Source organism: Arvicola amphibius, chromosome 5 (assembly GCF_903992535.2).
Source record: "Arvicola amphibius chromosome 5, mArvAmp1.2, whole genome shotgun sequence".
NCBI classification, from domain to species: Eukaryota; Metazoa; Chordata; class Mammalia; order Rodentia; family Cricetidae; genus Arvicola; species Arvicola amphibius.
Window position 1 is genome coordinate 86,069,477 of NC_052051.1, and position 23,887 is coordinate 86,093,363.

Sequence of the window (23,887 nt, forward strand, 5' to 3'; positions counted from 1 at the left end):
TCCAACTGAACCTTAGCTATTTTTGTTAGACAGGCAGGCCAACAAGCCCCTGGACCCACGTGTCTCTACTGGCCAGTGCTGGGGTAAATGATGTGCACGTGCTACCTGGCTTTTATCATCTTAGGTCCTTGTGCCTGTCAGGCAAAGACTGTACCACTGGGCTATATTCCCATGCTCTCTGACCCATAAGTGATTTCTTTTTTTTTTTTTTTTTTTTTTGAGACAAAGCCTCACTGTGTAGCCCATACTAGTTGCAAATGTGTAATTGTTCTGCTTGTCTCCTGCCTGGTGCTGGTATTAGAGATGTGAGCCTGGTTCTAAATGATTCTTTTATCTTCTTCTTTTTAAACTATGTAGCTTTGGATGGCCTCAGTATTCTCGTAAATTATTTTATTTTAATCAAAGCAATCAATAAATATCTTACAGACTGGCAAAGTCAGCTCTACTGTACCTCCAAACACATGGGTAATACTGGCACCCACTTACCTCTCTTTATCTTTAAAATATGGCTCCACAAATGCTTTCTGCTTGACTCCATCTTGTTTATCACTATGTACTATAAACAAAACAAGAATGTCACAAGATGTAGAACTTGAGAAATAATCAGCTTGCTTAAGGAAAAACAAAACAAAACAACTATAGGATGCACAAAACTTCCCATTATATTGATTTTTCACATTTCAGTCCTGGGAGGCAATTCATTAAAATTTTATTTTTTTATTTACATTAAAGGTGATGATTATCTTGTCTCAGAGACACTAAACTAAAAATTACATTTCGGGAAGTATTTAATTGATTGATTAATTTGGGTCCAGGCCTTACCATGAAGCCTCAAACTCAAAAGATCCACCTACGTCTGCTTCCCAGTGCTGGGATTAAAGGTGTGCACCACCACTTCTGGCACATGAAGTATTTAAGTCTTTAAGATGAACAGAACTCTATCTAGATGTCTGCTGTTATTTGGCAGGAGGTATAAATAATCTTTTGGTATATCTCACTTATTTGCCCTATTAATTTGTATAATCCATCTTTAAGAGCGGTTATGATTCAAAAAATAGAGATTAAAGAATTTCATCAGAAAATTGATGACAAAATGTAAAAATATCCATCACTTCCAACTTTGTTATTACTTTGTTTCTCATGTACAGGGATGTTCTCATATTTCTCTTTAACTCTCTCTCCCAATACCAATTTAAGTTTTTTCACCAAATAGCTTGTTTTAGAACTACATACTAAAAAATTTTACAATTTACTTTATCATTTTTATTTTCCCAGCTTAGCGAATTTGGAGGTTTATCTATGTTGTTTTGATGTATTTACTTATTGATGGAAATGTAGACCATCTTCACTTTTTAAGTTATTGCAGATGGCACTATTATAAATATACTTTTCGGTGCTACAATCCTAACCCTATAAAAATAAGCATGACTCTTGCATTTTTACTTTTCTTAGGGTATACATTCATAACTGAGTCAGACGGTGTGATAGGTATATATTTAATTCTGTACAAAACTGATGATGAAATTTATGAAACTGGTTTCTTTTCCTTACTTGTGTTAACTCCTGTAACCAACACACGACTCCCGGCACTTCCTCACCCTTCCTAATATTTGGTTGCCAGTGTTTTTAATCACCTCAGGGAATGGATACTTGTTTCATGTGCTTACTGGTTAGTCAATAATTATCTTTTCATTCAAGAACTTCTAGCTGAAAACATAATATAATCAATCTAATTTGTCTTTACAATAAGGCCATCCTGGTGTTCTGTAGAAAATACAGGAGGCATGCACACGATAGGTAAAATAGCAATGCTTTAGATCAGGGACAGAGAGAAACAGAGTAAAGTATGCTTTGGACAGTACCTCCAGGCTTCAGACTAGGCACAAAAGTGAGGTGAAAAATAAAGTCAAATATGACCTCCACTTCCCACTCCAACCTCTGGTTCCTAGGTTAAATCTCATCCTAGAACCAGCCTTGTGTGTCGTTCTAGATGAGGGAGACTCTTTAGAGACAGCACCCACATGGTAGGCAAGCCATTATCACTACAGAAAATAATTCTTATCTACTTTTCATTAAGATTTTAATTTTTATTCTTCTGTGATTTATTCTAACATTGTTAGAAGTTGACTCTCATGTAGTTTTGTTGGCATGACCTGTGTCTGTCACAAAATAATGCTTACAATTTATGTGACGTTTAATTTTGATGGTAATAAAAAAATAAAGTATGTGGGGTTGGAGAGATGACTCAGCTGTTAAGAGCACTGACTGCTCTTCTAAAGGTCCTGAGTTCAATTCCCAGCAACTACATGGTGGCTCACAACTATCTATAATGATATATCTGGTGCCTTCTTCTGGTATGTAGGCATGCATACAGAACACTGTATACATATTAAATAAATCTTTAAAAAAATCAACTATGTAAAAACTGATTTCTCACATTTCTACATTTAACTACTGGGTAGACTGATACTGAAATAATAATTATAAATTATTTTAATTATAATAAAATAATGATACCCGAAGTGGCAGGGGAACAAAAAAACTGGGGTAGAAAAAAATTTTTACTGGGCAGTTGGTATGCGCACCTTTAATCCTAGCACTTAGGAGGCAGAGGCAGGTGGATGTCTGAGTTCGAAGCTACACTGGTCTACAGAGCAAGTTTCAGGACAGCTAGGGCTACATAGAGGAACTCTGTCATGAGAAACCAAAGAACAAAACAAAAGAAAAACAAAACTTTCTGAGTTGACTGTACCTGGGTCTCAATACTTATAAAGATGCTATAGAGGACTCTAGGGAAAAAAGTGCAGGAGTACACAATACATTCTCCCTTTTCCAGAGCAGCAAAAGCTCCTTCCCCTCTCCCTCATGCCCAGAGCACCATGTCAGTCTCTTTTGCTACTTCTGTTCATCTGTGCTTGGTCTCCTTCTCCCCATTCTGGATTTTTTAAAATTGTACTTATTCATTTAATGTGCATGAATGTTTGTGGCGCCATAATGTCTGTGGAGGCTATAGAACAAATCCTGGGACTTGGTTCTCTCATACCATGTAGATCCCAAGGATTCAACTCAGTAGTCAGGTGTGGCAAACAGGTGCCGTTCCTCACCGAGCCATCTAACTTGGTCCCCTCTGCTCTCTAAGTTGCTATATCCCTTGGGCTGCAAGGATGACTCAGCCTAAGGGATATAGCAACTTAGAGAGCAGGACCACAACCAAGGCTAGGACCACAACGAAAACCGTAAGCTACTATATACTAGAGGTTAGAAACCCGAAATGCTTTTCTGCTTTACTTATTTTCAACACCTTGGTGATCTTACTCAGTGTCACACTTTATGGAGTACCTACTTTCTGTTAATTTCCTGTCCTCAAATGACCTTCATACTCTGGATTTCTTGCTTAAAGAAATCTACACACACTAACTGCCTACTAACAGACCCATTCAAATGTCTAGCAAATATAAATCTGTCAGAATGAGCTTTTGATATTGTTCCCAAACTTACTTTTGCCTATGAAGAAAATCAGTTAGAACTTTGGTATGGGAGTTGTGAAAATGAAAAGCTAAACTCTAAAAGTTATACCTGTGGTTGAAAAATTAAGAAATTACTTGGTAGGAAAGACATGGAACTTGGGTTAGACACGACTGGTTTAAATTGCTGACAGACAGATGTATATAACAACTATTCACAAATGCAGGGCTGGGATTCACTGGAAGTCAAACCTAGAAATACAGCTTGGGACTTGGGACTAGTTTCAAGTAATTACTAAAAAAGCTGTGGGCAAAAATGCTATGTGAGGGGAAAGTCAAATCGTCCAAAGAGTAAATGAGAAGAAATTTTGAGATGACCAGTGTTTAAATGTAAACTTAGCAATAATTTTAACTTGAAATTGCCATTATCTTCTTAAGAATTTCAAGAAGATGGAGTACTCTTTACTATCACACTACCTAAAGAACACAAAGAATATTAAGTATTTTCTCTGAGTAGACAGTGCTCACAGCAGAAAATAGGTCTAAATTCTCTGTGAATCTTTTTCCTACTGCATTACAATTATTTATAAAATTAACAATTATAAAATTAAATTTTCTCACATTTTAATATATGTAAACTTTTTAATATATTTATGAACATGTATAAAATATAAAAAAAATATAAATATACACCGGGCAGCGGTGGCACAGGCCTTCAATTTCAGCACTTGGGAGTCAGAGACAGGTTGATTTCTGTGAGGTCGAGGCTAGCCTGGTGTACAAAGCGAGTTCCAGGACAAGCTCCAAAGCTACAGAGAAATCCTGTCTCAAAACACACACACACACACACACACACACACACACACACACACACACACACACACACACACACACGTTTATGGATGTATGTATGCAAAAAACTTTTTACTACTGAACCGAGACTAACCAGCAGTGGCCTCCAGAAATTATCTGACCACTGGAGCCTCAGTCTCAGCCCCACCAACACCAGGAGGAACGACCATATAAGCCTTGGGTCCGTAGGCACCTGGAGGAATGATCACATAAGACTCTCCTCTGCTTACACATGAAGGAGTGTTCAACGGAGCCACGGTTCCCAACTTGTGGAGGAAAACGAACCCCACCTGAAACACAGGTTCCACCTGTCTGATTGGAGGAAGAAGAGATGGGTAGACAAAAGGGTAAGACTACAGTCAACAACATAAGGAGAAAAACAGTACCACCAGAAACGAGTGGTTCTACAACAATAAGACCTGAACATCCCAACACAGATAAGTCAGAAGAAAATGACCTTAAAAATAACTTTATGAAGATGACTAAGGCCCTTAAAAAGTAAATTAAAAATTCCCTTAAAGAAATGCAGGAAAAGACAACCAAAAAATTTGAAAAAAAAATTAACAAATTCCTTAAAGAAAACCAAGAAAAAGCAATCAAACAGGTGAAAGATATGCTTCAAAACTGAAAACTGATAGAGGCAACTTAAAAAAACCCCCACAAACTGAGGGAAATCTGGAAATGGAAAATCTGGGTAAACAATCAGGAACTACAGATGCAAATATAATCAACAGAACCTAAGAGATGGAAGAGAGAATCTCAGGCATTGAAGATATGATAGAGGAAATAGATTCATTGGTCAAAGAAAATGTTAAATCCAACAAATTCTTAACACAAAATATCCAGGAAATCTGGGACACTCATGAAAAGGCCGAACCTAAGACTAATAGAAATTGAAAAAGTCCAGCTCAAAGGCACAGAAAATAAACTCAACAAAATCATAAGAAAACTTTCCCTACCTGAAAAAGGACATGCCTATGAAAATACATGAAGCTTATAAGAACACCAAACAGACTGTATCAAAAAAGAAAATCCCCTCACCAAATAATAATCAAAACATACAGAATAAAGAAAGAATATTATGAGCTACAAAGGAAAGGGGCCAGGAAACATATAATGGCAGACCTATCAGAATTATACTCAACTTTTCAATAGAAAGAATGAAAGCCAGAAGATCCTGGTTAGGTGTTATGCAAGCATTAAGAGATCACGGATGCCAGCCTAGACTACTAAATCCAGCAAAGCTTTCAATCAACATAGATAGAGGAAAAAAAAATATTCCATGACAAAACCAGATTTAATCAATACCTATCCACAAATATAGTCCTATAAAATGTACTAGAAAGAAAACTTCAACCCAAGAAAGTTAGCTATACCCACAAAAACACAGGCAATAGATAATCTCACACCAGCAAATCCCAAAGAAGAGAAACACACACCACCATCAATATCCTTTAATATCAATGGACTCAATTCATCTATAAAGAGACACAGGCTAACAGATTGGATACGAAAACAAAATCCATCCTTCTGCTGCATATAAGAAACATACCTCAACTACAAAGACAGACACTACCTCAAGAGTAAAGGATTGGGAAAAGATTGTACAATCAAATGGACCTAAGAAACAAGCTAGTATAGCTATTCTACTACCTAACAAAATAGACTTCAAACTAAAATTAGTCAAAAGATTCGTCACAGGAAAAATCCATTAAGATGAAGTCTCAATTCTGAACATCTATGCCCCAAATACAAGGGCATCCACATTTGGAAGAGGAACATTATTAAAGCTTAAATCACACATCAAGACCCACATACTAATAGTGGGAGACTTCAACACCCCACTTGCACCACTGGACAGGTCTGTCAGACAGAAACTTAATAGAGAAATAAAGAATCTAATAGATGTTATGACTCAAACGGGCTTAACAGGTATCTACAGAACATTTCTCCCAAACACAAAATATACCTTCTTCTTAGCACATTATAGATCCTTCTCCAAAATTGACCATATACTCGGTAACAAAGTCTATCTCAATAGTACAAAATAAATTGGAATAAATCCCTGTGTCATACTGGACCATCATGGCTTAAAGTCAGAATTCAACAACAATACTAACTACAGAAAGTCAACAAACTCATGGAAACTGAACAATGCTTAACTGAATCACCCCTGGGTCAAGGAAGAAATAAAGAAATTAAAGACTTCCTAGAATTCAATGAAAATGAATGCACAACATACCCAAACCTACTGGACACTATGAAAGTAGTGCTAAGAGGAAAGCTCACAGCACTAAGTGCCTACATAAAGAAGCTGGAAAAGTCCCACACTAGTAATTTATCAGCACATCTGAAAGCTCTAGAACAAAAAGAAGCAAACTCACCCAGGGGGACTAGACGACAGGAAATAATCAAATTGAGGGCTTAAATCAATACAATAGAAACAAAGAAAATAATACAAAGAATTAATGGAAACAAAGAATCGGTTCTTCCAGAAAATCAACAAGATAGACAAACCCTATCCAAACTAAGCAAAAGGCAGAGAGAGAATATCCAAAATCAGAAATGAATAGGGGGACATAACAACAGACACTGAGGAAATCCAAAGTATCATTAGGTCATAGTTCGAAAACCTGTATTCCACAAAATTGGAAAATCTAAAAGAAATAGACAATTTTCTGGATAGGTTTCAAAACTAAATCAGGATCAGATAAACAATTTAAATTGACCTAAGGAAATAGAAGCAGTCATCAAAAGTCTCCCAACCAAAAAAAAAAGCTCAGGGCCGGATGGTTTCAGCTCAGACTTCTACCAGAACTTCAAAGAAAAGCTAATACCTATATTCTTCAAATTGTTCAACACAATAGAAACAGAAGGAACACTACCACTTTTTACAAGGCTACAGTTAAAACCATTTGTATGGTTTTTGCTTTGTAGACACAAGAAAGAGAATTGTAGACCAATCTCCCTCATGAACATTGATGCAAAAATATTAAATAAAATACTTGCAAACCAAATCCAAGAACACGTCAGAACCATCATCCACCATAACCAAGTAGGCTTCATCCCAGAGATGCAGGGATGGTTCAACATACGAAAATCTGTCAATGAAATCCACCATATAAACAAACTGAAAGAAAAAAAACCAACATGATCATCTGAAAAAGTCTTCAATAAAACTCATGCTAAAGGTCTTGGAAAGAGCAGGGATACAAGGAACATACCTAAACATAATAAAGGTAATAATATAGAGCAAACCAACAGTCAGCATCAAACTAAATGGAGAGAAACTCAAAGCAATCCTACTGAAATCAAGAACAAGACAAGGCTGTCTACTCTCTCCATATCTATTCAATATAATAATTTAAGTTCTAGCTAAAGCAATAAGACAACAAAAGAAGATCAAGAGGCTACAAATTAGAAATGAAGAGTCACTTTCACTATTTGCTCATGATATGATAGTATACATAAGTAACTCCAAAAATTCCACCATAAAACTCCTATAACTATAAACACCTTCAGTAATGTAACAAGATACAAGATTAACTCAAAAACAAACAAACAAACAAGGAGTAGCCCTCCTATATACAGATGATAAATGGGCTGAAAAAGAAATCAGTGAAACATCACCCTTTACAATAGCCACAAATAACATAAAATATCGTGGGGTAACTTTAAGCAAACAAACAAGTGAAAGACCTGTATAACAAGAACGTTAAATCTTTGAAAAAAGAAATCGAAGAAGACACCAGAAAACGGAAAGATCTCCCATGCTCTTGACTAGGTAGGATTAACATAGCAAAAATGGCTATCTTTAAAAAAAAAAAAAATCTACAGATTTAATGCAATGCCCATCAAAAATACCAGAAAAATTCTTCACAGACACCGAAAGAATACTCATCATATGGAAAAACAACAACAACAAAACAGGATAGCCAAAACAATCCTGTACAATAAAGGAACTTCTGGAGACATTATTTTACACCTGTAAGAATGGCCAAGATCAAAAACACTGATGACACCTTATGCTGGAGAGGATGTGGAATAAGGGGAACACTCCTCCATTGCTGGTGGGAGTGCCTTTGGATATCAGTATGGTGGTTTCTCAGAAAATTAGGAGAATCAATTTACCTCAAGACCCAGCAATACCGCTCAATCATATCACAAGCACGTGTGTTCAATGTTCACAGCAGCATTCCTCATAATTACCAGAATTAGAAACAACCTAGATGCCCTCAACTGAAGTATGAATAAGGAAAATGTGGTACATTTACACAATGGAGTACTACTCAGAGGTAAAAAATAACATCTTGAAATTTGCAGGAAAATGGATGGAACTACAAAAAAACCATACTGAGTGAGGCAACCCAGACCCAGAAAGACAAATATACTATGTACTCATTCATAAGTGGCTTTTAGACATAAAGCAAAGAATAAACCAGTCGACAACCCCAGAGATCCTAGACAACAAAGAAAACCTTAAGAGACAAACATGGATCTGCCTAGGAAGGAAAAAAAGACAAGATCTTCTGAGTAAACACGAAGTGTGGGAGGTAGAGGGAGGGTGGAAGGGGAGAGGGGAGGAAGGAAAGAAAGTGGGGAAAATGTAAAGCTCAATTAAAAACAATAAAAAAAGGTGCTCAGCAGAAGGTATAGTTAAACATTCTCAACTTCTTTTTTGGAATATTTCCTTAGTTTGAAATTATTTCAAGCAAAAAAATAACTGGGAGAGACAGCTCAAGTCGTTAAGAACACTGGCTATTCTTCCAGAGGACCCAGTTTTGAGTCCCAGCACCAACTTGGTGGTCCACAACCTTCGGTAATTCTAGTTCCAAGAGATCCACTACTATAACCTGACATCAGAGGGCACAAAGTGCTTACGTGGTACACAAACATACACACAGACAAAGCACCCATACACATAAAATTTTAAAAAATATCTGAAAAAGAAATTTACGTAAGAAACATGAAACTTTTGTTAATATTTCTAATCAATCCTCTATTAATTAGTTGATGACTTAAGTGAACTCAGTATAATGGTAAAGATACAATTAAAAGAGAAAGCATATTTACTGCTTGGTTTCTTTGTGGCAGCAGACAATTCTTCCTCATCTGGTACCTGGGGAAAGTTATCTGTCAAACAGGATTCATATTCTTCATGTGCTGTCTGATCAAACATTTCTTCCAAGCTATCATTCATTTTTATGTCTCCATCTATAAAAAAGGTATTGACTTAGCAGCTTTGGCCTTCTGTGAAGCCCAATGTGAATAGTAACAAAGATAAAGTAATGTAATACGGTCTATTCTGAACTAAGACGACTCTTATATATGGACTGTAGGTTTCATCTTCAAGTGTTCTATTAAATAGATGAGTACAGTGAAGTGCTTATAGACACACGTGTAAAATGTGGCTCTAAGACTGTTAGCTTATGACATCTTGTCAAGAGAGAACGTTAAGTGGGTAACAAACCTTAATACATGTAATGGAAAGTTTAAAGATACTTAAAAAAATACACAGCTATAATAGACTTCAGATCCAGTTGTAAAGAGTGTTTTACTGAATACAGAGTGAGGTGGAGGCATCTACGGACATGCTAAAAAGATGATAGAATATTAGTTGCAAACTCTAATGTTAAAAGGGCAAAACTTTGTGATTCAAAGTGAGTAACATACTACAATATATGTGATTAAGAATTTAGAGATCTTTAAGTTGAGATTCTTTCCATGTAGCTTACTTCTTACAAGGGGCATGAGTGGTAATAAACTAAGTCTGTTTATTTATAAAAGCCTTTTGCGGTGACTTCAAGTGTTATCCTGTGGCAATAAAGCTAGCTTTTGTTACTGTCACAAAACTGGATCTCTTACACGTGTTGAAGACTTTCCCCTTCTATCAACTCACATATAAGTCACAAAAACCAAAAGAATTCTTATCAAGGAAACTTTGAGAACTAGAAAATATACCATAATATATAATGAAAAATGCTAAACATAAAGAAATGTATAAACAGCAGACATTAAACTCTGTATAAAATTTTACTTGATATTTTTAATTTTTCTAACAAAGTAGCAAAAAGTTATTCTTTTTTAAATATCACTATTAGCACTTGGTAATTTAAAATGATGGAAACAATGAACTCACACCCCATCTACTACATCACAGTGCTGAATTCATCTTCACAAATTCCCTAAATGATTGTTTATAAATGTTTGTTATATTTAAAGGGGAATATGCTATAGATATGAATACTTTGTTTGGTATGGATCTTGGTCTGTTGATAAAAATTTAAAGTCAATTTTGTTATGCTGTGTATATGTATTTCTGCTCTTGATTAAGGTATTGTGTTTGTGCAGCTCACTTAAAAATGTAACGTATAATTAAGAAATAATAGGTTAATAGATAATCACCTATAACTGTCAAGCTTGCAGTAATGTTAGGTTTCTAGATATATAGAGATATATCTACCAATTAGATACATATTCTTTAAATCTTTCAAAGACCAACAGAATATGGCCTTTAAATGTTTTAAGAACTTATGTCTTTTCATGACAATGAGACACATGTTCCTGGCAGCACCAATCTACTTCAAGAGGATGATGGACATTGAAGAGGCTCCTTATGGAGTTTGCTAGCCATTTGGGTAAGACACTGCTCTTGCCCGGATTGCTTGATGTCATGCTGTATGAACTGGACATGCAGGACCGACAGAAAAATGACTGCTGAACTTGCCAGAAGGTGAGAAAGTCTTTGGGGGTTTCTGCTTCATGAAAGAGTCTGCCAGACATTCTGCAGGACACAGAAGAAAGTGACTAACAATCTGTCCACAGAGGTGGAACTATCTTTGCAATTTCCTGCTTCATGGGAAAGTCTGCCAGATACCATGGGCCTGTAGGCTGAAGATGGGTGCCCCAATGTTACAAAAGACCTTTGGATGATTGTCCAGGCGGTGAGATGTCTCTGTCAATTCTAGAGTTTTGGAAGTTGCTTACAATGGACTTCCTGTTAACTTAGGTAATATTATATTCTTCTAAAGTCTTTGATGGAGTTGAAGAATAGATAGTTATAGTTTTCCTTAGTTATGAAAAAAGATTAAGTAGATGTAAATTTTGTAACTATAATTCTTGCTTGATACCTGTTTTGTTGTATGTAATTTCCTATTAAATTCCTGTTAAAGTTAAAACCTTCCTTTTTATTTAACAGAAGGTGGAGAAGTGATGTGGGATTCCTCTGTATGCTGTGAATATGTTTTATTGCCATTGGTTAATAAAGAAGCTGCTTTTGGTCAATGGCTTAACAGAATAGAGCTAGGTGGGAAAAGCAAACTGAATGCTGGGAGCTCAGAGCAGGCCAACGAACAAATGAGGGAAAAGCCATGTAGCTGCCATGGGAAACAGATGCCTCCACCAGAGCCCGCGGTAACTTTGCCCAGTAAGCCACAGCCACGTGGTGATACACAGATTAATAGAAATAGGTTAATTTAAGATATAAGAGCCAGCTAGAAAGACACTTAAGCAATTGGCCAAACAGTATTGCACATAATACAATTTCTGTGTGATTATTTTGGGTCAGGACAGCAGGAAATGAACGAGTGCCTCCGCCAACATGTACCAACTAGTATTCATGGTAGTGGAAGGTAGTTTGCATGCTACCAGAGGAGAAACCAGCTACAAACCCTGTGACCTGCCTTCAAGATATCCTATCATACATATTGTGGGAGGGACCATCTATACTCTGACTGGGTAGAAGGCCCATTCCATGAGATGGAACCCATGCATGACACTGCTAGGGTGGCCAAGAAACTGAACTGGCCATGGGCCTAGGCAAAAACCACATACTATTGTTTTAGTAAAGGAACACAGCAATAACATGATTATTAACTACATTCTGCTATACCCATGCCAGTGCCTTGCCCACCCATTATCACAGAAGTTTCTTGCAGTAAATGGGAACTAACACAGAGTCCCACAATGGACAGTGTGCAGAGAGTGAGAGACTTCAGAGCACTTAGTCCTAAATAAGATGTCTTCATCAAACATCCCTCAGAGATCAGGGATCTATGTGGCAGAGGAGGTGAAAAGACTGTAAGGGCAAGAGGTGATGGATGACTCCAAGGAAACAGTGAAGACCAATGCACACATGAACCCAGAGACTGGCAGTATGCACAGGACCTGTGTGCACAGGTTCCAGTCAGATGGGGTCCCATCACTGAGAGGAGGAAGTGGACCAAGACTCCTACACTTAACCAAGGAGCCTGATAACCACTTGCAGAGGAAAAACATTTTTCTCTAATGGAATCTCACTGGTTATATTCCCCAAATTTTGGGGCAGGCCCCATGCCTGGCTATAGTTAGACAACATAAAAGGAACTCAATGTTATTTTTGTAAGACTTTTTGTCTCACACAACTTTGTTTGGGAAATTTTTGTCTTATTGGTCTTTTGCTTGTATATTTTATGTTTTGGTGGGTTTTTTCTTTTGATTTTTCTAGAGAAAGAAAGAAGGCATGGAGTTGAGTGGGTAGAAATCTGAAATGAGTTGGGGGAGGAGAAAAATGTGACTAGAATATATTTTATGAAAATTTTTTTCAATAAGAAAAAGTCCCAAAATCCAGATTACAAACTTACTGTACTTATCACTATGATACAACTATACATTTCATTTCACATTTGAGTAAAGTAAACGAAATCAAAATTAAGTCTTACTTGAACTTTTTTCTTTTGGCTCTTGTTTCTTCATTTTTAAAAGCACGGTTTCACTGACCAATGTGCAGTCCATGTCCACTGTCTCTCCTAATCGTGAATGACTACTATCCTAAATAAATGTATTTAAACACAAAAGTTTAGCAATTATTCCTTCAATGTTATATCTGCACTTCTGACCACAAAAAAGGTTAAAAATTCTCAACAAACTTTACAATTTTAAAGCATTATTTACTTTTGTATCTCAGGAACAGATACAGATTTTCTTGCTTCTAGAACACTTTAGCCTCAATATATAGGCTCTTCATGCCAATCTGAGGAAAAGGAAAACTGACCACGGAAAGGCAGATTTATTTACCACTGATCCTTTGTGCTTTACTTACCATCTCCAATCTGCCTTGCAATAATAAACTTCAGTGAACATGAAAAACAACTTTAATAGTCAAATTTGATTTTTTTATAGCTACATGTTACTTTAATAAGCTACCTAATTTCTTAATGTGCCACCAAGTAGGAGAATTTCACTAACTATATGGAACTTGAACACAAAACAAAGCAAAATCATATTTCCAGTACAAATTAAGCAAAATAAAACAAAACACCATAGCTGGGCGTAGGGACGTGCCTTTAATCCTAGCACTCGGGAGGAAGAGATAGGTGGCTTTCTGAGTGTTCAAGGTCAGCCTGGTCTACAGAGCAAGTTCCAGGACAGTCAGAGCTACATAGTGAGATCCTCTCTCGAACATTCATATATAAACACAAAATTTTATTTTTAAAAGAAGTAAACTGGGGGAAAAAATGTATTGACAGCATTTTTTTCCGTCTGTCCGTCTGTCCTTCCTTCCTTCCTTCCTTCCTCCCTCCCTCCCTTTTTTTAAAAGCTAATTAAAGTGGCTAAAGAGATGATGGTCTGGTGGTTAAAAGTACTCGCTGCTTTTGTAGAGGACCCAGGTTCAGTTACTAGCACTCATACGGTGACTCACAACCAATTGTAACTCCAATTTCAGGGGATCTGACACCATCTTCTGACCTCTGCAGGTAATTTCAGGCAGATGAGGCACACAAACACACATGTAGGCAAAACTCATATGCATAATAAATAAATAATTGAAACATTACAGCTAATCAAGACACATGTTGGAATTATTAGCATGGTGACACACATCTACGATCCCAGCATGTGTAGGACTGAGGCAAGAGGAGAATAAGTTTGAGACCAACCTGGGTTGTATAATGAGATTCTATCTAAACAACTGAGAACATATGATAAAGGTAAAATCACTTGAAATATGTAACTGTAATTCTTTGCTATTTAATAAATACAGCTACTGTCTTGTGTTTACAAGATGACTCAGGGGGTAAACATACAAGTCTGATAACCTGGGTTTGATCCCCAGGACTCACATGGTAGATGAAGAGGACCAAATCCTGAGGGTTGTGCTCTGACCCCTGCATATATGATATAAAATTCACATGGTGTGCATTACTGTACATATGCACACATATACAATAAAGGAAATGTGTACAACAGTATTCCAAGGAGAAGAGACTGCTAACTCACTAGAGTAAGACACAAATGGGCTTTAGTTCATTTTCTAACGTACCTTTGTATCTATTACAGTAACATCCATTTTATACTGAGAAAGGTCTGCCCCAGGATCAACACTCCACTGGATATTTTCAAAGGACACATCTTAGAAAAAGAGGACAAGCACAAATTAAAAACCAATTTAAAAATTTGTTTCACTTTTAAATGTTAGGAATGCACAGAACAGAAATATTAAGATTTCCTGCAGCACTTACTCAGAAATAAATGTCCCAGGGAGCTGAAGAAATAAATACTTCAGTAGGTGAAAGCACTAACTGCCCTAGCAGAGGACTTGGGTTTGGTTCTTGGCATCTACATAGTGGCTCATAACGCCAGTTCCAAGGACCTGATACCCCTCTGACCTCTGCAGGCATGAGGCACATACACGGTACAAATATACACACAGGCAAAACATTCATATACATAAAAATTTTAAAATCTTGGGGAGCTGGAGAGATGGCTCAGAGGTTAAGAGCACTGATTGGTCTTACAGAGGTCATGAGTTTGATTCCCAGCAGCCACATGGTGACTCACAACTATCTGTAATGAGATCTGGTGCCCTCTTCTGGCCTGCAGCATACATGCAAGCAAAACACGGTATACATAATTAATAATCTTTAAAAAAATTTAAATCTTAAAAAAAAAACCAATTCAAAGTGGCCAAAGAATCTCACAAGACAGTTCAAATGGCCAGAAAACACTATGAAAAAGTTATCAATATAATGAACAATCAGAAAAATGAAAGACAAAAATGAGATCATTCACAGACTAAGATGGCTAGACACAAACTGTGTGCATGTGTATATATATTTTTTGAAAACCTGAAACCGTTACACAATCATAGTGTTAATGTGAAATGGCAAGCTGCTTTGGGAAACAGTCTCTTAAAAGGCTAATAGCTGATATGAGGTCCAGCAATTTTAGTCCCAGGTAAATTGAGAAAAAGAAACACCCATTTCCTGAAAAATCTGTATACAAATGTTCATAGCAGTATTATTCATAAAGGTAACAATGACAGGAAATTTGTATTGACAGATGAAAACATGACTGTCTATAATGAAATCTGACCAGCAACAGATAGTGATGGAATGCTGACACAAAGGCTGGGAACTGAAAACACCATGTCAGTGTAGGGAGATAGCTCAGCAGGTAAAGGTGCTTGCCATGCAAGCATGATGACCTGAGTTTGAACTTTGGAACCCATGTGAAAGTTCAAAGAGAGAACGGACTGCACGAAGTTGTCCTCTGACCTACACATGTTGTGACACGTTCACATTCACATTCATAAACACATCATACATGCAACAATAATAGTAAAATAAAGTCAAATAAAAACATTATGCCAAGGGAAAGAAGTTAAAGATTTCATAGTAAATAGGTCTCTATTCACATAAAACATCTACAATATTTCAATCTACAGAGATAAAAATTAAGAGTTTTGATAACTAGAATTGGGAAAGGCTTGGGATGATAAACTTAGATTGTACAGACAGCTGTACAACTCTTTAAGTATACCAAAACCACTGGACTGGACACAATGGACATTTTCATGATAAGTGATTTGTATTTCACTAAAGTAATTGTTTAAAAGGTAGAACTGTAAAATTGTTTGAACTCTTGAGTGTAGTATATGAATATATGTAGATATAACATATGACAACTACAAACTGTAGTTTAAGAACATGAAACAACAGTTGGTTGGTGGTGTGTGTCTTTAATCCCAGCACTAGGGAGGCATGGGCAGGTGGATCAGTGAGTTCGAGGTCAGTCTGGTCTACAAAGTGAGTTCCAGGACAGCCAGGGATACACAGAGAAATCCTGTCTCGATGCACCACCTCCAAAAAAAAAAAAAAAAAAAAAAACCAAAAACCAAAAACCAAAACAAAACAAAACAAAAAAAAAAAACAAAAAACAAAAAAAAAAACCATGGAAAAACATGGAGCAAAATGATACTAACTGCAAACAGACTGTGGAAAGTTAATAGGTATAGTGTGATTCCTAGAGGAATAATGAAACAAAAAATAAACACAAAAGGCTAAAAATCAGAAATGACAGAAAAAACAAATAAAAAACTAAAACCAAACTTTTTTTTCACTTAGGGATTGAAACCTGTGTAAGAAGAACAACTAAATCTTGTGCTTCAGGGACAATGGAAATAAGTCAGTTATAAAAGAATAAAAACGTGACTGATGAAAACAAGAAAAACACTGCATATGAAGCACAGCAGTGATGAGGGGCTGAAAACAAAAGGACATTTAGACAGATGAGGGGAACTGGGCTTAGGAGACATCTCAGAAGTGCAGTGCTGGCTGAGCAAGGATGAGCCTTTAAATGTATGGGAAGAGAGGTGTGGTGAAGACAGAGGCCTGCTGGCAGGCCAGGCATTGTTCCAGGCCAATGAGGCCACCAAAAAACAAGGTGGACAGCATCTAAGCAGCAATATACCAGGCATACATCCACCTACATGTGTGCACATGTATGTACATATACACACACAAGCAAGTACAAGATTTAAACGAGAAGCTAAAAGCCTATTAAATTTGCATATGTATAAGCCTACAGACAAATATTTCAAGGCAAAGAAAAAAGACAATAGCTAAAGTATCTAAGGGGTGAAGAACAAGTTTTGAATGATTAAGTATTTATTCATACCATTAATATTACTACTACTATTACTGCTGCTACTGTTGTTGCTGCTGCTGTTTTTAAGACAGGATTTCTCTGTGCAACAGCTCTGGCTATCCTGCAACTCACAGAGATCCACCTGCCTCTGCCTTCTGAGTGTGTGCACCACCACAGCCCAGAGATGAATTATTTTTAAATATTCTGGACAGTTTAGGACTCTGGATGAAGATTAGTGGTAGGTTGCTTATCTAACATGTTTAAGGCCCTGTGTTCAATCCCTAGTATTGTGTTCCTCTAAAACACTAAGAATCAAAACCAACTAACAAACCAAACAAACAAATAAAAAAAAAAAAAAACCCCAATGGAATAGTTAAAACAGTTTTAAAAAAGCTTTTGCAAAGGAAGTAAGAAATAATTACATTAAGTAAATCCATAAAACCATCTTATAAAGTATTTAAAATAAATTTTTAAAAAGTATAAGAGCAGAAAATCAAAGGCAAAATGAAAGCAGTGAGAATGATGCTATATGCAGGAAAAAGTAAGATTTCTTCTCCCCCAAATTTATGTCTAAAGAATGTAAATGTCATGCAGTTAAAAAGAGGAAGAGCCTGTTTATAATGCACATACCTTGGTTGTTTGGCAGAGACTTTGTTTTAGCAACTCTACAGGGATTTAACTGAAGAACTGATGCAGGCTCACATCCTCCATGAACTGATCTGCTTTTTACTTTTGTTGGCACAAGAGAACCAGTACCCTAAACAAAAATGATTATTAGCACCTAAATGAAATCACAAACAATTTTAATCAAAATGGCTGAACATGGAACACAAACCTTCACATCACTAAAAAGATTCTCTGTCTCCAAACTTTCTTGTGAACACAGAGGGGTTTTGAAGACAGGCTTTTCCTCTTTTATCTGCAGGGGTGCTTTATGGTCCGGAGAGCCTTTACTAGAGGCTTGGAGGATACACCGCTGCTGTAAACAGGATGCCTCTGAAGACTCTTTGGCTAATATGCAGGCCCCACTCAAGGCTTTACGACCTGAGGAAGAACCCTTTGGAATGGGCTTCAAAGCCTCATAAATAGTCACTTGTTTACACTTGTTTTTACAAGTCTCATTTCCATGGCTCTTCTCTTGACGTTGGGTAGCCGCAAACCGATCTGACAAGTCCAGGGGTTTATCCATCACATGGTCTCCATTCATGAAGAACTGATTCTCCATTGGAAAAGGAAGAGTATTTTCTTTATCAAAACAGGTCTGGGGACAGTTTACTACATGTTCACTCTCTTCCTCAGTCTTCTTCCTTTTGGATGCTTTGCCTCCCAGTGATTTCAAAGGCACCAAATATTTATCAGTAATAACGTCTTTAATATGATCTGTACTGCTCTGCTCATCTACAGATTCACTTACATTTTTATTCATAAGTATCTGCTTATTAGGAAATGATTGGCTAATGACCTTGTTCACTTCAGACCCAAGACTATGTGTGAGAAGGGCACTGTCCTCAGATTTTGATCTAGCTTTCTCTGATTTAGAAGCAGAAATGTTACTAAAGGGAGCCGTCTTCAGAAGGTTTCTTTTCCCAATGTCTAAAAGAGAAGGGGAAAAACTTGTATTCAAACCCAAATGAGTTTTCACAGTAGAGGTAGCTCCAAATACAGGAGATGAGACACGAGTAGTAAATTCTTGGGGAGGTGTCTTTGAAGTAGAGTCTGAAAATCTAAATAAATAAAGAATGATATAAGATTTTTTTTAAAACTGAAAAGCAGGATAAAAATTAAAAGACCAGTATACTAAGAAAACATTTCTTGAAACAGAACAGTAAGGCACTATCTACCTACTAGAGGGAGATGATTAAAACAAATTTAAGATACAATGTTGGTTTCACCTCATTCGACAGAATGAAATTCTCTGAGGACTCAAGTCTTTTGCTATTATTAAATCGTATGAGTAATTCCAGGAAGAGAAAAATTCTTAAACTACAGAACTAAATATAGAGCCTGGTAAGTGCTCTCATTAGCTATATGATCTTAAACATATAGCTAACCTTATAGAACCATATTTTTGTTATCTGTTTAAAGAAAATAGGAATGGGTAATAAAACTCACTTGATAAGTTATTATCATGATAAACCCAAAGTAACAGAGGTATCTTTAAAAAAAAATTCAAGCAAGGGCCAGATGGTGGTGGAGCACGTCTTTAATCCCAGCACTCAGAGGCTGAGGCAGGCAGATCTTTGTTAGTTCAAGGTCAGCCTGCTCTACAGATCAAATTCCAGAAAAGCCAGGGCTGCGTAGAGAAATCCTGTCTTGAAAAACCAACCAACCAACCAAACAAACAAAACAAAAATATAAAAACCAAAACACTCTAAAAAACAAGCAAATGCTTTATCAACATAGATATTGTTAGTTAAATATTACAAAATTAGAGAAAAACAAAAACAAAAAAATGGGCTAGAAATATGGCTCAGTGGGTTAAAAGCACCAAAAACTCTTGCAGAGGGTCCAGGTTGAGTTCCCAGAACCCACATGGCAATTCACAACCTCCTATAACTCCAGTTCTAGGGGATCTAACACTCTTCTGATCACTGTTACCTCAGAGAATACATGGCACACACACATATATAAAGGTTTACATAAAACATAAAATGCATCTTTCACACCATTTAGTGTTTGGAGACACAAAGTAATGACTATGTCTTTAATAGGATAAAGCAAGATTGGGAGCTCTTAATGCTGCTTGATGATTCAGGAAAAGGATCTAAAAATAATATCTGAAGCCACTTTGGAGAGGTGGTGCATGGAGTATTGCTGAAATTCAGCCTTAAAGGGTTTATGGAGCTACGTTAAAAACAAAACAAAACAAACAAACACTATATGCTCCAAATTACCTTAAACTATCTTCACTACTTCCTGCAGATTCTCCTGAAGGCTGTTTTTTGTGATCTCTTTCAAGACAGTGGTAGAGCTCACCCCCAAGAGGGCTTGCAGGACCTTGGTGTTCCTTCAGTAGAAAAATATGCTTAAAGTTGATAAATGCTTCCATGAAATAAATCACAAAAGTACATGAAGAAACCAGAATAAAGAGGTAATTAAACAGAGAAGGGGTTGTATTGTGAATGTATAAAATATCCTTATACTGTAGACCTTATTTTTAATAAATCTTTTTTTAAGAGTCATTTATTTATTACGTATACAGTGTTCTGCCTGCATGTATCCCTGCAGGACAGAAGAGGGCATCAGATCTCATTGTGAGTCAACATGTAGTTGCTGGAAATTGAGCTCAGGTCCTCTGGAAGGGCCTGTGCTCTTAACTGCTGAGCCATCTCTTCAGCCCTATACTGTGGACTTTAACTAATTTTGTTATCTAAATTTTATAACAATAGAAAAATATAAAAAGATACTACCATTATTTTAATACTTTACATAAGTATAATTTACAACTGCATAGAAATATTTCAATATTAAAATACATTAAGATGAAGGGTAGAAAACATAGGTGAATTTAAAAGAATCCTTTAAAGGAAATTCTCCAGATTTAATGTGCATACAAGTCAATCAGGAATTATTAAAACACAAGGTCAGTAGATCTGAGATTCTGTGCCTATAAAACATTCAAAAATAGTAAAGATGTTGTTGACCTGTGAATCAGACTATATGAAAAGTCCTTTGATATCTTCTACTTTAATATACAGTTGATACTTGAACTTGGTAGATTTATGGAGGATAGTAACGAACTAGAAACTATTAAATACATTTAAATGTTCAGAAGCTAAGTTACCACTGTCACTTTAGGATAAATCGGAAAAGGTTAAAACAAATGTAAAGAAAAAAATCAACACGAGTTTTAGAAATTCAAGAGTGAGACTATTTTCTAAGAGTACTCACATATTCACTGGCAAGAGCAAAGGAGGACTATTTTAAAACTATCACTTGCTTGTTTTTGTAGTACTAGCAATCAGACGTGGGGCCCTGACAAGTGCTCTGCCACTGAGCTAAATTAAATCCTCAGTCCTTAAAATTGTATCAAAATGGAACTTAACCCAGTATTTGTGAAGCCCTGGGTTCTAATACCCAGTACTACAAACAAAGAGACTAAAACTCTACAGAGTTTTGGGCTAGAGAAACGGTTTAGTGGTTAAGAACATCCTCTTCTAGAGGACTAGGATTTGATTCCCAGCACTCCTATCAGGCAGCTCACAACAGAAGAGGAGTGGATGTGGGGTGGGGGTGGGGGGTTGGTAGGGAACAGAAGAGATAATGGAGGGGAAACTGTAGTCTTTATGTAAAAAAATGAAAAAAAGTTAATTAAATAAAATTAAAAATGTGTTGTCCTCCTGCTCATTCTCATAGTCCCTCTTCAGCATATTCTACTAGCCTGTTTAATTCTTTAAGAATAGATCCAAGTAGACATCAGTTATTAAAAATTTATATAATCAAACTAAGTGATTACTTACAGAATCTTCTTGAGCATTAAGTCCAAGTGTTTCAGCGACAACAGTGTCTGGACTGAAAGCTGACTTCTCAGCGGGATAATTGCCCCTTCCACACACTCCTAAAGTAAGAACAAAGAATGCTACTATACAATTTTAGAGAGGAGAAACATTAACAAAAAAACACAGAAAGATTAGGAGAAGAATCAAGGTATTAACAACAACAACAACAAAAAGATTAGTAAAAGCAAACAAGCAATCAAGCAAACAAAGAATCCAAGGCACCATTTTTAAGATGGCAGTGAACAAATTTTAAACTCTGTTCAAAAGGTCCAAAATATTTTCTATAAATAGCAATGGGTTACAGGTATTTTAGCATCCAACTTGTTAAAACTTTTTTATCCATCTACTTTTTCCATAAACCGAGTATAACAAGCATGTTTTATGTTTTCTTCTCAAGGAGCTTAGTGATTACACATGAAAGGTGAAAACAGAATTTCTGTTTTCTAAAAGGAAAAAGAATTTGCAGAAGAATGTAAAAAATTTAACAAAGTTTTAAATGCGGGCCCCTAAATCTCCCTTTGGAAGTTAAGACAAACTATACAAACTGACGCCTAAAGTGGCCCCTAAGGTAAAGGGAAGTTTGTCCACTTAACAAGATTGGGAAAACAGAAATAAAGTATTAGGTATCTTTAAGGATACAGATATATGAAAAAAACAAAACAAAACAAAACTGCTTTTCAGAGGACTACATGTGATTTAATAGACAGGAACTGAATTGTAGCCAAGAAGATGAAAGTAGAAGGACATGAGCCCAAACCTGTGAATTAGGGGTCAAATTATGCTTAAGAACTCAAAATTTCAGCCGGGCGGTGGTGGCGCACGCCTTTAATCCCAGCACTTGGGAGGCGGAGGCAGGTGGACCTCTGTGAGTTCGAGGCCAGCCTGGTCTACAAGAGCTAGTTCCAGGACAGGCTCCAAAGCAACAGAGAAACCCTGTCTCGAAAAACCAAAAAGAATTCAGAATTTCTCTTGTGAACAAGATTTTGACAGGCCAGATGTAAATACTCGGGTAAAAAAGGGTAATTCTGACTATGACAGACTAATGGCCAAGAAGCAACCTCTGACAGGAGAATGAAGCAATGTACTTAAAACAGTTCCGATGATGCTGGTGGCTAAAATCCGTACAGAGAAGAATGAAGCAATGTACTTAAAACAGTTCCGATGATGCTGGTGGCTAAAATCCGTACAGAGATCCCATAAACACACACGGAGACCATACAAATCAGTAAAGAGATCCCATAAACACACAGAGACCGCACAAATCAGTACAGAGATCCTATAAACACACATGGAGTCAGCACAAATCAGTACAGAGATCCCATAAATACACACGGAGACCGTACAAATCAGTACAGAGATCCCATAAACACACACGGAGACAGCACAAATCAAAAATTTGGAGGATTTTTAGAAATGAGGAAGCAGAAACCTAAGATGACAAAGCTCTTTGTGTTAGTATCCAGTAATGCTTTGGTCCTGCCCCTTGGGAACCTGGTACCCCATGGCAAGTAGCTCCCTGACTGTACACTGGTGCAAAGGTCCCTTTAAGAGGCAAGTTCTGTGCACTTCCAATCTCTCTATTCCTGCAGAAGCAAGTAGCTCTCCACCTCTCTTCTGCCTCCCTCTTTGCCTCTGTTTCTCTCTCTGTCTTTGTAACTCTCCCTTCCTCTCCACCCTTCCTATAGCCTCTTCTCAATGAACTCCACACTCAAGCTCTCTCTGCATAATGTTCTGTCACCCATTGTGATCCTCACCCACCTGCCAAGGTCCCAACTCACACCACATCTTAACTCTTTAACAACGGTGTTGAAAACTCAGTAGGCTCTCCCTTGCAGCTGAGGAGTGCTGGGGATCCTGACCCTTCTATCTGGTCACTTTTCCCACTCAGGATCACTGGAATTCTAGACCTAACAGGGGCAAAATCAGCAGTAACAGTACACCCTTGACTTTGCCTGACATAATTTTGTTTTCCTTCTCCCATCACCAGACTGAAAGCTCTAAAACAGCAAAGGCTTTGTTTAGTGTCTGACACAGAAGATTCTTAAATACTTAATGGATAAAGGAATAAATCAAAATAAAGTCTTTTTACTTAAATTGTTAGAACTTTGTATTAGATTCGATAGTAACATGAATTAATACTAGCATAACATTACTTTTTCAAACAAA

At 36.8% G+C, this 23,887-nt stretch overlaps 1 protein-coding gene across 2 annotated transcripts in view; it reads right to left on the reverse strand.

Moving 5' to 3' along the window:
- Rbbp8 (RB binding protein 8, endonuclease) overlaps positions 1–23,887 on the reverse strand; it is a 91,423-nt gene that overhangs the window by 8,716 nt on the left and 58,820 nt on the right. Inside the window, exons 9-16 of one of the 2 annotated variants that reach the window (XM_038331937.1) lie at positions 21,683–21,780; positions 20,117–20,229; positions 18,058–18,946; positions 17,853–17,979; positions 14,617–14,705; positions 13,016–13,124; positions 9,390–9,530; positions 487–556 (exon numbers count right to left, since the gene is read on the reverse strand). In XM_038331937.1, the coding sequence (XP_038187865.1) occupies positions 487–556; positions 9,390–9,530; positions 13,016–13,124; positions 14,617–14,705; positions 17,853–17,979; positions 18,058–18,946; positions 20,117–20,229; positions 21,683–21,780 (1,636 nt within the window). The remainder of the gene's footprint in view (positions 1–486; positions 557–9,389; positions 9,531–13,015; positions 13,125–14,616; positions 14,706–17,852; positions 17,980–18,057; positions 18,947–20,116; positions 20,230–21,682; positions 21,781–23,887) is intronic. The other variant, XM_038331938.1, reaches the window with a different exon arrangement.